At 58.7% G+C, this 16435-nt stretch overlaps 1 protein-coding gene across 1 annotated transcript in view; it reads right to left on the bottom strand.

Annotated features, from left to right (window-relative positions):
- NOL4L (nucleolar protein 4 like) overlaps positions 1-16166 on the bottom strand; it is a 131461-nt gene extending 115295 nt beyond the window's left edge. The window contains exon 1 of the mRNA XM_079784917.1: positions 15789-16166. Within this exon, the coding sequence (XP_079641043.1) occupies positions 15789-16109 (321 nt within the window). The 5' untranslated portion in view covers positions 16110-16166. The remainder of the gene's footprint in view (positions 1-15788) is intronic.
- Positions 16167-16435: the final 269 nt, after the last annotated feature.

Genomic DNA, 16435 nt, shown 5'->3' on the forward strand with positions numbered 1-16435 from the left:
TAGCTTCTGCTCCCATTGGAGCTGTTGTCCCCTAGAACCCAGAGCCTCCCTGGGCCTCAGACTCCCTGTTCCCCTCCAACTAGTTCCTGAGCCCGAGGGGTTCAGTCCTACATGGAGGTGACATTTCACCAGGGCCCAGGGAGGGCTGGGGGAGCAGCCTGGAAACCCTAGAGCCATGTAGGATGAACCCCTCTGGCTCAGGAACTAGTTGGAGGGGAACAGGGTGCTCTGCACACAATGGACCAGACTCAGCTCCCTCAACACCCACACCCGTGTCCCCCTGCTCTGCAGTAGCTCTCACTGCCGGAGATCTGGCTTTCTGGGGCTCCATTAAGGGACCACATAGCCCTATCTCCCCAGCCCCAGGGCTCCCTTCCAGCCAGCTTCTCTTCCCCTCTTCCCACAGGTGTGGGGGCCCTGCCTGGGCTTCCCTTCTAGCGAGGAATAAATCCAAATGTGTCTGCGAGGGGCCTTTGTAACCACCTGCTGACCTGCCGGCCTCCTTTGGGCTCTCTCAGCCCTTGGACTGCAGGGGCCTGCTTGCTGGGCAGGTCAGACAGCCCCCAATGCGTCCTGGCCATCACTCTAGTCCGCATGTGGGCCCCATAACAGGCCTGGTCCTCCATTTTTCAGGGGAGGAAACTGCAGCACAAATATGAAAAGGCTTGAGGCATTCATTGAACAAATATTTACTGACTGCCTACTATGCACCAGGTGCTGGGAACACAGCCATGAGCAAGATGGCAAATATCCCTGTTCCCATGGAGCCCAAGAGGAACACACACAAAATCAGTGTCTGTCAGAGGTTGGTCAGGGTTCTGAAGTTAGAGTAAAGGGATGAAGAATGATGGGGGACAAAGGCCTTTTGAAAAGGCAATCCGGGGAGGCCTCACTGAGGAGGTGACATCTCACCAGGGCCCAGTGAGGGCTGAGGGAACAGCCTGGAGACCAGTGGCCTACGGGCAGTGAGCAGGAGCCTGGGAGGTGGAGACGGGGCCAGAGCTGGGCCTCATGGGCCCGGGTGGCTTCTTCTCAGAGGGTGATGGGGACCCACAGGAAGGTCCTGAGCAGAGAAGGAATGTGGTCGGGTTTCCATTTGAACACAGCACTTAGGCAGCTGCGTGAAAAGGGAGGAAAGCAGGAGGAAGGACGAGTGCTATTGCTGGAGAGGAGGCGACAAGAACTGGAGTGGGAGGGGACTGATGAAAAGGCCCTGCACTCCCCACACCCTGGGAAAGGGACTCAGAGGAGCTGGACCTGGGGGCAACAGAGCTGGGGTAGGGGCCCCGGGCAGAAGCGGCCCCCTTGGCACAACTGGATAGGGGCCCAGCTGCCTGAGCCAACTAGCTGGTTGGCATGCCAGGCCCTAGCCTGCCCCGACCACCAAACAGTCGGGGTACCTGGGACTCCCACCTCTGGGAGGGCAGAGATCAAATCTGTCCTATTCACCACTCCTGCCACATAGCAGGTGCTCATTAAATCTTTGTGAAATGAATGAGCAGGGCCTGGTACATAGCGGGTGCCAGTAAAAGTTTGCTGAACGAATCGGTGAATGAAGGGATGGTCTGAAGCCTGGCATTGTTTGCTGGTGACTTCCCATGTTCGTCGGAGTTCCTTAAAATAATTGCAACTGCTGCCAATCAGAGTCTTACCACGAGCCAGGCCCCAGGCTCTTACCTGTGTCCAACAACCCTGCATGGCAGGTTCTATTGTTATGCCCAATTTACAGAGGAGGAAACTGAGGCCCAGAGAGGTTAGTTAATGTCCCCAAGTTCACTCAGCTACTAAGCGGCACAGCCAAGATGTAGACCCAGGACGGGACTCTTCTCAGCTACACTCCAACACCTCCCACCCTGGAGTCTTATCAATAACACCATCACCTCAATGGTGACTCCCTGAGGGCAGGGGGCTTGCAGGTGGGCTCCTGGTAGGGCACCCCCAGCGCTCCCTCACATCTGAGGTTGCCTTGGCTCCTCACCACAGCCTGGTGCCACCGTGCTGGTGAGGACACCACGGCAAAGAGCTGGGAACTTTTTCAAGAGCTGAAGCTGAGAAGGGGCAGAGGAGGGCCTTAAAACCCCGAGTTCTGGGGCCTAGGCAACAGCCCGCTCCACAGCCCCTCGCGCCTCCTCTCCCCACCACCAGCCCACGGCCGCAGCACAGAGGCAGCATACTGAGTCCCCACATCATGCGTCTGGACCAGGCAGTGACTAATTCCTGGGGCCCAGCCAATGATAGAAAACCCCTCCACACCGGAGGCCTGTCCCAAGATCCAAGGCCACGGGGCTGACCTCGGGCTGACCTCTCACCTCTGCCTCTGCTTAAAAGGGCAGAAGCCACAAAAACGAGCTTCAGCCCCGAAAGGGGAGCTGGGCAGTGCACAATAGGAATCACAGTAACAATAGTAACAACAATAACAACGGCCAGTGCTCACAGAGCACTCAGCCAAGGGCCCTGCCCTCTGCCAGGCTTCAGAAGCTGATTCTCAACAATCCAGAGACACAACAATCCAGAGAAGCAGGTCCTACCATCGCCCCCACTTTCTAAATGCAAAAACTGGGGCACAGAGAGGTTGAGTAAGTTGAATGAGTTGCACAGCAAGTATATAGAGGATTCAGGATTCAAACCCAGGCAGCCTATCCCTAGGGCCATGTAGGACTGAACCCCTCTGGCTCAGAAATTGGTTGGAGGGGAGTAGGGTGGTCTGGGCACTTCTTACCCCCTTGGGGCTGCTCTTTTGTGGTGGTTGTGGCTTTAATTCCTGCGCGTTACCTTGAAAACAAACCTCTCGTGCTCCTTTGTCCACAGAGCCACTGGCCCCGTCTTGGGAGGCCCTAACCCCTCCTTTCCCATTTCATGACTCACCTCTTTGTAAGTGCTCTCCCTCGCTCCTCCCCAGCTTCCATGGCACCCTCTCCCTGCACTGATCCCCATCAGTGCCACCCAGAGTGGGCACTGGCCACCCATCTCCTTTTGGGACTGCTAGCAGCTGGCTGTAGCCTGGGTGTAAGGCTGAGCCTTCTCTCATGTAGGTGGGCACACACCCCCCCCCCCCGACCCCCCATCATACACACACCTCAGCTAGCTGGCTGTGGGGCTCTACGCCACTCCCTGGCATTCCCTTAATCAAAGAATACCTCGGTAACCCCTGAGGGTCAACCCCACCAACAGATCCTATTTGTGCCTGAGCAGCATGTCCTACCGTCAGCACACTCTGCCACACAGACTCGTGCCTGCCGCCCCATCCTGGGAAGAGTCATTGTCCAAGCCCATGTATTACCACGAGGGACCCCAGCATCTAAGCCTTGCTGTCAAGAGACTGGGTGATTTAAGGAGCCGAGACACGACACTTCTCTGCTGCATGGGCTCAAGTCCCTGCTCTGGTTCTTACCAGCTCTGTGACCTCAGGCACGTTACTTAACCTCTCCGAGCCTCAACATCCTCACCAGCAAAACGAGGACTATAATGATAATTACAATGTTTGAACAGTCACATGGAGTCACGGGCATAAAGTATTTAGCAGAGCGCTTGGCACTTCGTAAGCATTTGACAAATGCTAGCTGTGTCATGCTATCATTGTTTTTATTTGGTAGCAGGCCTTGACTGAGTACTTAATGTATCTCAAATTATCCCCACAACAACCCTAAAAGATAGTTGATATTACTATCCCCATTTTACAGATGTGGAAATGGAGGCTCAGAGAGGTTGAGATGTGTCCAAAGTTTTTCACAGCTGGTTGGTGAGGCAGGATTTGAACCCAGGGCTCCCTGCCCCAGGGAGCATGCCCACTTGTAGTCCCATAACGGGCAGCCTGGACTCTGGAGTCCAGTTCTCCTTTCGCCCTCCTCCCCTGACTGGACCAGCAGGACTTCTGGCCTCTCCTTCCTACCTGCCTTGGCGCAGCGCCTTCCCTCTGCCCTCTGGCTTCCATCAAGGCTTTCTCTCATCCAGACGTGGGGGAGGGGGCCTGTCAATCCTCCGGAGCAGATCCAGCTGACCAGCCCTCCTCCTGGAAGTCCTCCCTCCAGTTTTTCAACACATGCCCTCCTTCATTCTCTTCTACCTCTGTCCACGGCCCCTGCTGCAATGCTCTGCTCCAGGGTCCCCTGGTCCCGAGCAGATCCTGCATCCCTAGGACTAAGGCCACTGGTCACAGCACAGGAACAAGCAGAGAACACTCCTGTGTCCTGTGCTGAGCAACTGACATGGAATCTCTCTTCACATCCACATAGCAACCCTGTGTGATGGGAAATACTACTGACTCCATTCACCAGAGGAGGAAACTGAGGCTCAGGGAGGAACAACAACTTGTTTCAAGATCATCCAGCTCTGAGTCGTGGAGCTCAGTTCAAACCTGGGACTGGTCTGAGCTCCAAAACCCAACTCAGCTGCACTGCTCCACATTGGCCTTGGACACATTGTAGAGTTACTGATTTTATCACAGTCCTAATCCTAATGATAACTACCTTTTATTGAGGACTTGACTATGTCCACACCTGGGTACAGGTGTATAGGAGAGAGAGAGAGAGAGAGAGAGAGAGGGGGGGGGGGGGGAGAAGAAGGAGGAGGAGGAGGAGGAGGAGGAGGAGGAGGAGGAGGAGGAGGAGGAGGAGAAGCCACAGCGGTTATAACCCCATTTTACAGAAGACGAAACAGGCTCAGAGTGAAGAATAGACTTGCCTAGGATTGCACATCAGTAAATGGCAGAGCCTGAACCCAGCCTCTGTCTCCCCCACCCCCCGCCACAGCCCACTGCTATGCTGATTTGCAGGAGCCTCACATTCAACATAAAACCCTTTGCCCCTTGGCCTGCTCCTGTCCCAGCCTCCAGATCTCCCAGGGAGGCCCCAGCCCCACAGAGCTTCCGGGCCTGACCTCACTGAGCTGCCTCCCCGTCTCCCACCTTGGCCCAGGCTCTCCTCTCACCCACACAGGGTCTCCTAACCACCCTCGAGAGACTAACATGTCTAATTCGGAGATCTTCACAGTGGGGAGGGTGGTCCTCCAAGGGACCCTGAGATGGAGTAGCAGCCCCTACTCCGTGGCCTGCCTGGCCAGCTTGGTTTTGTGCCATCTTCCTAACCACCCCACAGGGTGTGGGCTATCACCCCCTTCTACAGAAGAGGCCAGGGGATCCGAGCAGGGAAGCCATTTGCCCAGAACCAGAAACTGGCAGCAGAGCTGAGATTCAAATATGGATCTGTTGTTGGCCATGTTACCCTCTGGCCTCCCTTAGGGTTGCTCTACCTGCCAGAGCCCCTGTTGCCTGGGCAGGCCCCTCTCCACATCCCCACGAAAATGACAATCCCACTGTTTAAGCACCTCACATAATTCTCTCTTTTGGTTTTCCCAACAACCCTGTAGGGGAGGGATAATCATAAGACCCATTTTTCAGATGAAGACACTGAAACACGAATGTTTCCTTAGCTGGGTGCCTTGGTTTGCTAACCTGTATAATGGGGCCATAATGGCCTCCCAGGGTGGTTGAGGCCTATGTAAGAGTGTGTAAGCCAGGGGCTCTTGGAGATACGTCCTTGAGATGCACGCAGACAAAGCTCGAGGCCCGAGTGCATTTTTCTCAACCCACCAGCATCCAGGCGGGGGCTGGCCTGGCAAAGGGAGAGCCCCATGTTTCTTTGAACATTTCTTCAGCCCAGGGATACGGAGAAAACGATGAGTCATCTGCCCAAGCATAGGCCTCCCCGGAGCCCGTATCGGGTCCCAGCTGCGGCGGGAAAGGTTCCAAGCTGGGAAGGGGGCCCCGTGAACATGATGACTTCCAAGCTACCCCCATCAAGGCCTGAGTCACCACCAGGTCTCCTCTAGGCCCTCCCATGCCACCCACGGCCAGTCTGGAGGACAGCTCTTGGATTCTGCCCACTGGACCCTGCCCCTGTGCCTCAGCCCCAGATCTGCACGTCTTCCTACATTTCTGGTGTCATAAACATTCCTCTTCCCACCCAAGCATACATGATCCTCTAGCCTCCCTATCCCCCCACCTCCCATGTTACCCAGGCCAAAGAACGGTGTGCAATGCTTAAACAGGGGATTGTCATTTTCACGGAGAGGGGTCTGCCTAGGCAACAGGGGCGCTGACAGGTAGAGCAACCAGAGGGCAGGCCAGAGGGTTGCAAGCCAACAGACCTGCATTTGGACCCCAGCTCTGCCCCCACCTTCTGGGCCTGGCCTTCTCTCTGCACCTATTTCTCGGCCTCCCGCTCCTCCTGCTCCAGAACACATCTCCTTGCCACAGCACTTCGAGGGTTCCTTCTAAAACTCGTTTCTGACCTTATCTCCCCGCCATTAAACACCCTCCTATAACTCCTTGCTCTCCTTGGTGGTGACACACTAGCTCCTGAGTGGCTTTGCACTCCTTCTCTTCCACCTGGCCTCAACCAGGGTCCCTTCTGTACTCCACGTCCTTCTCAAGCTTATTTGACCCGTTACCCATCCCTATCCCATTTTGTTGTTTTAACCCTCACCTGAGGATATTTCTCCACTGATTTTTTTTAGAGCAAGTGGAAGAGAGGGGGAGAGACAGAGGGTGAAACATCGATGTGAGAGAGACACATCGATTGGTGGCCTCCCGATTGTGCCCCCGACCAGGCCTGGGGATCGAGCCTGCAACTGAGGTATGTGCCCTTGACCAGAATCGAACCCAGGACCCTTCAGTCCCTGGGCCGACACTCTATCCACTGAGCCAAACTGGCTAGGGCCTCTATCCCATGTTAAACGTCCCGCGGAACAGACTTCTCCCGGAAGGTGGCCGGGCCACCAGCGCACACACTGGGCGCTGACCGTGCCTGAACCTGCCCCACTCCATGGAATGAGCTTCCCCTGTTCTGCTCTTGCTGAAAAGTTTGTTCTGGCCTCAAGGTCCAGCTCAAATGTCACCTCCCTGAGGACACCCCGGACAGCCTCGGCAGGAGGATGGTCTGGGCCTGGGGCTCCTGAGGCCCTCTGAGTGCAGGATGGAATGAGTGGTCCTCAGAGTCGGCTCTGAGACATCTGCTGTCCTTGCTGTTTCCTTCCATCCCCCACCCCACAGTGGGGAGCCCCCGGGGGGCAGGGGCTATTCTGGGCCTTGGGGCTACAGCAGTGAAAACAGACAGGTCTGCCCTGGTAGAGCTCATAGCCTTGGGAAGAGACATACACTAAACATATAAACTAGTATAAATAAATAGGATAGGAGGTGATAAGAGTTAAAGAGAAAAATTAATTAGAAAGGAGTAGGAGGAGAAGGTCCAAGGGACCTAAGACGGTCTTGACGGGGTGGTCAGGGAGGAGGTAACATTTGAGCCACAGGAGAGGGAGCCAGCCACGTAGAGATCTGGGGGAAGAGGGTTCGGGCTGGGAGAGCTGCCAGTGCAAGGGCTCTGGGGCAGAACTGTGTGTGGTTTAAGACAGCAAGGCGGCCAGTGTGGCTGAGCCTCAATGAGCAAGGGCAGAGGGGAAGGAGGTGAGGGCCGCAGGCAGCCAGGGCCAGACGATGCAGGGCCTTGTAGGCTTTGGGAAAGACTGGCTCTTGCTTTGAGTGAGACAGGAGCCGTGTAGGACTCTGAGTAGAGGAGGGAAAGAATCTGATTTGTTTTTTGCAGGTTCCTCCGGCTGTGTGAGCCAGAGGGCAGGGCAGGGGTGCCAGGGTGAGCACAGGGAGCCTAGTGGGGAGGCAGATGCATCTCCAGGCTTGGCCGAGGCTGGTGGCAGTGGCGGGGGTGAGCAGGTAACATGTGAGATGTATGCAGAAGGTGGAACCAACAGCATTTGCAAATGCTTGAATGGGGAGGGCCGTCAGAGGAGAAAGAAGTAACAATGACTCCAGGCATGGCTGAGCAAGGAAAGCATGGCGTTGCGAAGATGGGGAGGCCAGTGGAAGATGCAAAATAAGTGAGCAAGCGATTGAATGAATGACCCGCCGGGTTCTGAAACCAGACGGGCACACACCCTGCACTGGTGCTCTGTGGAGCTTGTTCTCTCCGCTCTTGGCCTTAGCTTCCCCATCTACAGCTGAGAAACCCCATGTTCCAGGGTGGCCCAGAGGACTGGGCCTTGTGGGGAGCAGACAGGCCCTGCCTCCCAACCCCGGCAGCCTGCCCAGGCTGCAGCTGCGATGAGAAGGGAAGGGTTAAGGGGAAAAGGTGGCATCTGTCTTCCACCAGGCTCCGTCTGGGCCAGTGGGAGGGCTGCCTGGAGCTCTGAGAAGCTCTTGTAGAGTGCCCTTGGATGAGGGGCATCAGGAGCCTGGGGTGGGCTTAAGCACCCGTGAGCCTGCCTCCACGCCCCAGGGGCATAGAGGGTCAGACAGCCATGGAACCCACGCCCTGCCACCGGTTTACTGTGGGACTCGGGGGATGCCCTGGCCTTTGATGCCAGATTCTCAAATACCTCACAGAATCCAGGAGGGAGTAAATGAAATAAAGAACCTGGCACATGGCAGGGGCTTAAGAACAGGGGAGATGTGCTCAGACCCCTGCCCAAGGAAAAAATAATTAACCCAGCCTCACCGTGTTCCCTGTAGGATCCCAGAGTCCAGAACTCAGTTTCCAGGCAGGGACGGGGGTAGGAGTGGGAATGGGAGTGGGAATGAGAGGCCTGTGGTAGGCTCACCCTTCTACCTTTCTACCTGGTGAGTGACTACAGACCTTGGTAAGGCCCTCACTCTCTTCTCTCTAGCACCCTGACCTCTGGGGTCTGGCTTCCCCACATCAGGAAGGGATTCAGAGGCAGGAGGCACCACAGGAGACTTCTCTGCATCACCTAGAGAAACTGAGGCTCAGCAAGGGCAGAGAGAGACCCTGAGTCTTCATATCCCCATCTCTGGGGGCCTATGCCAAACATATGTTCTTCACCAAGACTTACTGGTATTCTATGAAGTTCAATACAACATTAACCAGGTCCCCAATGGCACTGGAGATAGAGAAATAACTAAGACACAATCTCTAGTGAACTAATAGTTGCTGCCCACCTACAACGCGCCAAGAACTTTGCTAGGTACTTTATTTCCACTGTCCCATTTAATATCCGTGATATCTTTAATCACCATCCCCATTTTCCAGATGAGAAAAAGTCAGGCTCAGTGAAATCACGTCGCAGCTAACATTTCCTAGGACTTGCTACATGCGTCAGGCTCTACATGGGTTAATGCAGTGGTCGGCAAACTGCGGCTCGCGAGCCACATGCAGCTCTTTGGCCCCTTGAGTGTGGCTCTTCCACAAAATACCACGGCCTGGGCGAGTCTATTTTGAAGAAGTGGCGTTAGAAGAAGTATAAGTTTAAAAAATGTGGCTCTCAAAAGAAATTTCAATCATTGTACTGTTGATATTTGGCTCTGTTGACTAATGAGTTTGCCGACCACTGGGTTAATGCATTCATCTTCACACCAGTCCTATGAAGGAGATAAGATTATCAGCTCCATTTTACAGATAAAAAAACTAAGGTCAGATTGGCGAAAGAGCAGAGCTGGGAGTTGAAACCAGGGCCCTGTGGCTTGAGACCCCAAGGCCTTCACCTCCTCTCTCTGTCAGGCTGGGCCAGGGGCAGAAAGCAGACTCAGGAGCCCTTGTTCTAATAAGCCACCTGCCTCCCTGGGCCCTCACCCAGCTTCCTTCTGCTCCCTCTCCTGCTTTGGGGTCCAGAGGCAGGACCTGCTCCGACACAAGTTAGCAGAGGGTCCTCCTCAAATGACAGCAGGGCCTTTTCCAGTTTACCGAGCCTCCTGGAAGTGGGGCTTTGGAGTCTGTTTTCCAGGTGAGGAAACTGAGACTTGGAGATCAAACAGGCTACTTACTCAGGTCTACATGCAAGGAAGTGGCTGAGTTGGGATCCCATAGGTCCTGGCCCCCCCTTTTCAAATTCAGAGCCCTCTCTCCCAGAGCCCTCTCTCCCACCTGCCATGGTGCCTGGCTTTGGGCTAAGTGCCACAATGTCAAAAGGTCATAAGCTTTCCTCTGCTGTCCTATAGGGCAAGGCATAGAGGAGGCAGAGGAAGAAGGCCAGAAACAGAGAGGCGCCTTGGCCACTGTCATGGGGACAGGGACATGGTGCTACCTCTATGTCCACTCCCTCCCTCACACTTGGTTTCACAGCTGCTGAGACCCGAGGAGCAGCAGAGGCCAGGCCAGCAGCTCAGGCTGGCTGAGTTATGATGAAGGACACCTCTGTCAATATGGTGCGGCCAGCCTGATGGTTTTTTTTTTTTAAATAGGATCCTGAACATGTGTGCATGCACACACAGTCACACTCATGGTCTGCCAATGCCCACACCCCAGGTGCTTGCACATCTGCCAACACAGACGCTCACAATCACACACATTCATGAGCATGCAGTCTCCCCTCCACCTGTACACACACATACACACACACACTGCCCCAGGCAGACAGCATCTCCAGCCTGCATACGGACAGGCACATGCACACTCACGCCCACAGAGTCACACTGCTGCCCGCACACACACATGCACACAGCGCCCACGTACACACACACATGCTCTACCACGAGTTCACACACACGTGCACAGTACTCAATCCCACCACCTCCCCGTAAGAGCTGCCTTGGAGAAGCCCAGGTTTGCCTGAGGCTATGCTACTTTGTCCCTGGGCAGCCCAAGCCATCGGCTCCCTAACCCTCAGGCCCCCCAGAAGCATTTTTAGGGTCCCAGATGGGCTTCCTGACTCCCAGACATCCGGGGACAGTCAGACAGCCTATAGGGGGCCACGAGGGAGGGGATGTTCACGCCAGGTCTGGCCGCATGTGGTCTCCACCCCCCAGTAGACAGTGACCCAGAACCCAGAAGGGAGGTCCCAGGAAGGCAGAACCTGATCCTCCAGCATCACACACGATCCAAAATACAGAGCCCCAGAGGCCCCAAGACCATATTCAGAATTACTGAGGCTTAGTTAACAAAACAGCCCACTTCTGCCATGAGAAATCCAAATTGGGCCCTGCCAGATGCCACTGTCAACCTTCTTTCTCCCCAAAGTCCCCCCAGGACCCAGGACAGCAGAGGCCTCCTCCCTTCTTACCCCATTCCCATCCTAGTGAACCCAGGAAAGCCCTCAGACATCTCACACGGAGCCAATCCTGCCTCGAGCACCAGCTTAAGATGACGGACATGTTGATCAGAGGGATTCTTCTCAACTAATTCAGATTCAGGGGTAATGAACTGCAAGTCCGTCATAAAGGACCTAGGTTTTCAAACTGGGTCAGGCTGCAAGACACCTCGGACAGGGTCAGAAGGCACATGTGTGAGGGCAGTACCGGAGCTCAGGGCCTGCCCCCATCAGCAGTGGCCTCAGGGAAGCTCTGAGCCTCCCTCAGCCTCAGTTTACTCGCCTGAAGAATGGCAATGATAGCAGCACTGACCTGGGCTGCTGTGAGAACTCAATAAGCCACTGTGTCTTGGCCTCTCAGCACAGTGACAGGCACAGGGTTGTAACTCAGAAAGGGTCGCTGCGGTGATAATTTGAAGAAAAGCAGAAATACTAAGGTATTCGGCCAAAGGTCACAGCACATATTACACTGTGCTAAGTCAGAGGCCATTTCCCGCCCAGACCAGCGGCCGCAGGTGCCAAAGGTTTACACAAAAGCTCTGGGGAGAAAGACTGAAGACTGTGAAAATGCTCTCCACTAAATGAACGTTGTCTGCAAACTGGGAAAAGACCACCATTAGTCAATTTGGCCAGCAGAACACCTGGGGTCCTGCTCAAAAGAGCCTAGTGTTGAGAGTGGAGTTTGGCAATCCGGCATTTCCCCTCAGGGAATGGGGCTCTAATGGAGGCATCCTGGCATGTGATGGGCCACAGAGAAGCCACAGCGGAGCACAGAGATCTGTGTTCCAGTCCTGGCTCCCTACCTGCAGAAACTTCCTCTCTCTCGGCCTCAGTTTTCCCATCTGGAAGAGGGTAGAGTTGGGCTGAGAACATCTTTCTCCAAGCAGCCCTGGGGCTCTCTGGTCCACGGAGTTGACAGATGGCCCAGGGCCCCACCCCAGACATAACCTGTGGCCCTTGCAGGCCCTGGGGACAGTCCCACCCTAAGAGACCAGAGGAAAAGGAAAGGGGTGGGTTCATTTTGTGGCCGACACTGGAACCGGAATCAGAGGGTCTTGCCTCTGAGGGGTTTGCTTCCCCTGCTTGGCAGGCCAGGGAGGCCAGAGCAGTCCAAACACAAGAAATAATAAATCCTACCCAGGCTCTGCCCAGCCAGCAGGCCCGGCTGGCTCTTGTCATAAAAAGATCTTATCCCCTTGAGCACCCCTGCCCATCGCGGAGGACTCCGCCCTCCTCCTCTCAGCCCTCCGCCCCTACTTCTATTTCCTGTGACAACCTGCAAACTGAAGACCAACTTGCCTCTCCACCCACCCCCCACGCCCAGGCTTCTGCTCGACCCCCGCCCTGCCCCACCCCCCACGGGGCCCCAGCTGCAGGAGGCCCAGGCAGAGTGTAATTCCCCTTGCCCTCCTCTCAGCCCCCGGCCGGTCCGGACAGATTAAGCCTTTGTCACACACACCCAGAAAAAGCTCAGGGCCAGATGGGACAGGACAAGTGGTGTCAGATCATCGACCCGCTGCTGGCCGGGACTCAGGGAAGGGCCCAACCACAGCACCGCATATGGCTGTGGGAGGAGGAGAGGGGGCCCATGGAGGGGGCAGCGGCATGGGAAAGAGACAACACACTATGGCCACCCTTGGGACCTCGCCCATGCCGGGGAGCCTTGTTCAGCTGCTGGATGATCCAACTCCTACACTACACCCCCTTTTCCCTGAGAATGTTCTGCCTGATTTCTTGATCATATCCTCAGTTGTGCCCACCTCCCCCACCAGCGGGGTGCCCCATGAGCAGGCACAGGGGCCAACCCACCCCAATGCCCCAGCATTCCCCACAAGGCCTGTGGGTGCTAAACAAATGCCTTGGACAAAGGTTTATGGCCCAATGACCTTCATAAAACCCACCCAGGACAAAACTACAGGATCTCTCCCAACTGCCACCAGAGACAACGGTAACTTTAAGAGTGAGTGTGAGTGTGTGTGTGTGTGTGTGTGTGTGTGTGTAGGCAAGTGAAGGGGGGGGATGTCCTTTGTACCTGTCAAAGCAGGTCCCATTCAACCCCTCCCAGGAAGAGGCCATGGTTGCCCCTGAATTCCCAGCAGGATTCTTTCCTCTTAGATCAGTGAAAAGGAAAATAGAAATGTAAAAATAATAACTGAGCACCAGGATGGTGCTTGAAGATGGGGGTGGCAAGGCTAGGGGCATCTCCTGTGTCTGGCTCCGGTTGGCTGGGCGAGTGGCAGGTAACTAACAGGCTCTCTGGGGACCAGCCGGCCAGGCAGGAGGGCATGGGGAGCTCGAGGGGCAGGCTGTCACAGGACGGCATGTCTGTTGTGTTTGCCGTCTTCCTGGCAGCCTGGGCAGGGAGGCCTAGGTCCCCTTCTCTGCCTCCCGGGCAGGTGGTCCCTTGGGGAAGGCTTCTTATCGGTCTGGAAGCCAGGCGGAGGCTTTTGAGGCCCGTGCTGCCAGGGCGGGTCAGTGTGGGCCTCTTGAAGGTTATGAAAAGACTGGCTGGGCTGGCAGAACCCAGGCCCAGACCTAGCACCCAATTTCTGCATGTGGCCTGTATGGGCGAGTGTGTTCTTGCTCCACCTTGACAGCTGTCTGGCTAAGGGGTTAAGGGGACTGACTGCCCCATGATGGCCACTCTCTAGAGGAGAGGTCAACCCACACAGAGAACCTATGAACCAGCTGCCAAGTCTGAGGGTCACCTGCCCCCCAACTCCAGGAGTGGGGGCTCCTGCCTCAGACTAAGGAGGAGATTGGGCCAAGACTCCCCGCTCCCTAGTGAGGAATAACCCTGATGTGTGTGTGTGTGTGGGGGGGGGGCACTAGCTGATTTGGGAAGCCTAGATGGCTCAGGGCAATGACCCAGGGTGGGGGGCACAGACCCAGCCAGCCACCTGGTGGGTCACTGACCTCCAAAACCCACACTTAGGCTGGGGACACTAGCCGAGGTGGGGGAGCACTGAGGAGGGGTAAGAACTGTTAGGGTGGGGAGGGCCAACCTAGGCTGGGAGAGGCAATGGCCATGCTCCCCCTGTGGGAAAGTGAGCTCTGATTTAGGCTGGGGGAGGGATCTCTGACTCGATCGGGGAGGGGGCCATGACCCAGACTCCCCGCGTTCGGGGAGAGCACTGATTTAGGTCAAAGGGGTCCCTGACTCTAGGAAGAGGGGACACTGCCCCAGCCTTCCCCTTCGAGGATCGGCCGTGGCGCGCCCCTCGGCCCGGCCCTCTGCTCTGGGTCCGGCCCGAGGCGGCAGCGGCGCAGATGGGCTGCTGGCGGCCGCAGCGGCAGCAGCGCGATTATCAGCGCTCCTCGCAGATGGGCCGCCCGCCCTCCGCGCTCACGGCTCCCCACTCCCCGCGGCCTGCAGCCCCGTCCCCTAGGCGCGGGGGGAGGCGCCTCCGGATCCGCTCCCTGGCTCCCGCCTCCCTCCCTCGCGGCCCCCTCACCCCGCGGGCCGGGCCCGGGCGGCCGCAGGAGGGGGAGGGGGAGGGGGAGGGGACAAGTGCACTTTTCGTAACGACCGAATCAATTGTGTGTGAAGAGCCCGCTCTGGCCGGGGACCGGGCAGAGCGCGGGGCGGGCGGGCGGGCCGGACGGGGGAGGAGCGCGGAGGGGGGAGCGGGAGAGCGAGCGAGGGAGGGAGGCCGGCGCGGGGTGGCCCCGCTCGCTCACTCGGGCCGGGCGAGGCCAAGGAGGGAGTGAGGGGGGCAGGGAGGGAGGCCGGCCCGGCCCGGGAGGGCCGGGGGCTGAACGCACTAACGGAGGGTCTCCGCGACGGAAAGTTCAAAGCTCAGCAGCGCCCCGGGAGCAACCGACCCCCCCGCCAAGCCCCCACCCGCTGCAGAACAATGAGGTCCCGGCGGGGGAGCCGCGGGGCCCGCGCCGCACGCCCTCTCTAGGGCGCCCCGGGCCGGAGGGGACGCCCCCGCCCGGCCGCCCGCCTCCCTCCCTCCCAGAGGCTGCGGTTCCCCGCCCCCTCCCCCACGCCACCCCGCCCGGACCGGGCTGCCCCGGGGACGGGGGAGGGGAAGGGATGGATAGGTCAGGCCGCCCCCGTCCCAGGGAGGGGGAAAGCTAGGGGCCCGGGGGGCGGAGGGGGCGCCCCACCCACCCGCGGGAGGCTGCTCCTGCGCCAGGCTGCGGCTCAGGCTGCCCCTCCCCGGGCCAACCCCGGGTGGGGTCGGGAAGACAGCGCCCGGGCGAGCCCCCTCCCCGGGCAATGGGAAGGCGAGCGGACTCCCCGTCCCGTGGCTGCCCCTGCCCCCCGCCCGCGGCACCACCCTCCACACACACACACACGCACACGCACACGCACACACACACCGCCCAGCCGGCCCGGGGGCGGGAGCGCGAGGCGCCCGGGACAGGCAGCCCCGGGGCGGGCAGTGGGGCGGGGGGGGGGGGGTTCGGGCTTCGGAGAAGCCGCCTGCTGGCGGGGGGAGGGGACAGGAGGACGGAACACACTGGGGTGAGCAGCCCGGGACGGCCCGCTCCGCAAGACCACGGGCCGGGCAGCGGCGCAGAGGGGGGCAGGGACAACCCGAACCCGGAGCGCTGCCTGGGCGGGCCGGGGCGGGCGGGCGAGCAGGGAAGCGTGCGTCTCGGGCGGGCCAGACCCACGGAAAGCCTCAGGGACACAGGTTCGGACACACATCCACACCCACACCCCGCCCCCGCCCACCCGGAGCCCCGCGGCGGGACCGGCCCGCGGCCGCCGCGCGCGCACTCACCGAGCCCGTCTTGACCGGCACATACACCACTTGGCCCATCTTGGGTTCCCGGCCGCTGCCCAGGCGGAAGCCCTTGGAGCGCACCCAGAACTGGAACTTGCCTTTCTCGCCGGCCGCCGGGCCACTGCCCGCGCCGGTCCCGCCGCCGCCCTGCAGGACCTCGGTGATCCGCTGGTATTTGCTGCGTGTCACCGTCTTGGTTTTGGCCGAGTCGCCGTAGGTGCGCAGGCACCAGTCCCGGAACTGGCGGCCCAGCTCTGAGTCCCCGGGACTGCGCTCGCGCTCCCAGCCCCCGCGCAGCAGTAGCGTCGGCTTCGGCATCCTCTCGCCGCGCCCGGCGCCCTCGGGGGCGGGCCGGCCGCCTGGCCGCCCGGTGCCGGGACTGGGCTGGGCTGGGCTGGGCTGGGCCGGGCCGGGCCGGGGCGCGCCGCGGCCGGGGCTGTCCCGCGGTGTGGCTCCGGCGCGGCTGCTTGATGGGCACGGGCGGCGGCCGGACGCACGGGGCTGCAACGCGCTCTGTCCTGCTCGGGCGGCGGCGGCGTTGGCGGCGGCGGCTCCGGCTCGCCTCCTGCTCCGCCTCCTCCTCCCCCCCGGCCGGGATGCAGGAGCGATGGAGGCAGCTCGGGGCCCGGAGGTGCAGAGGGGGC

Source organism: Cnephaeus nilssonii (assembly GCF_951640355.1).
Source record: "Cnephaeus nilssonii genome assembly, chromosome: 11".
Lineage (NCBI taxonomy): Eukaryota > Metazoa > Chordata > Mammalia > Chiroptera > Vespertilionidae > Cnephaeus > Cnephaeus nilssonii.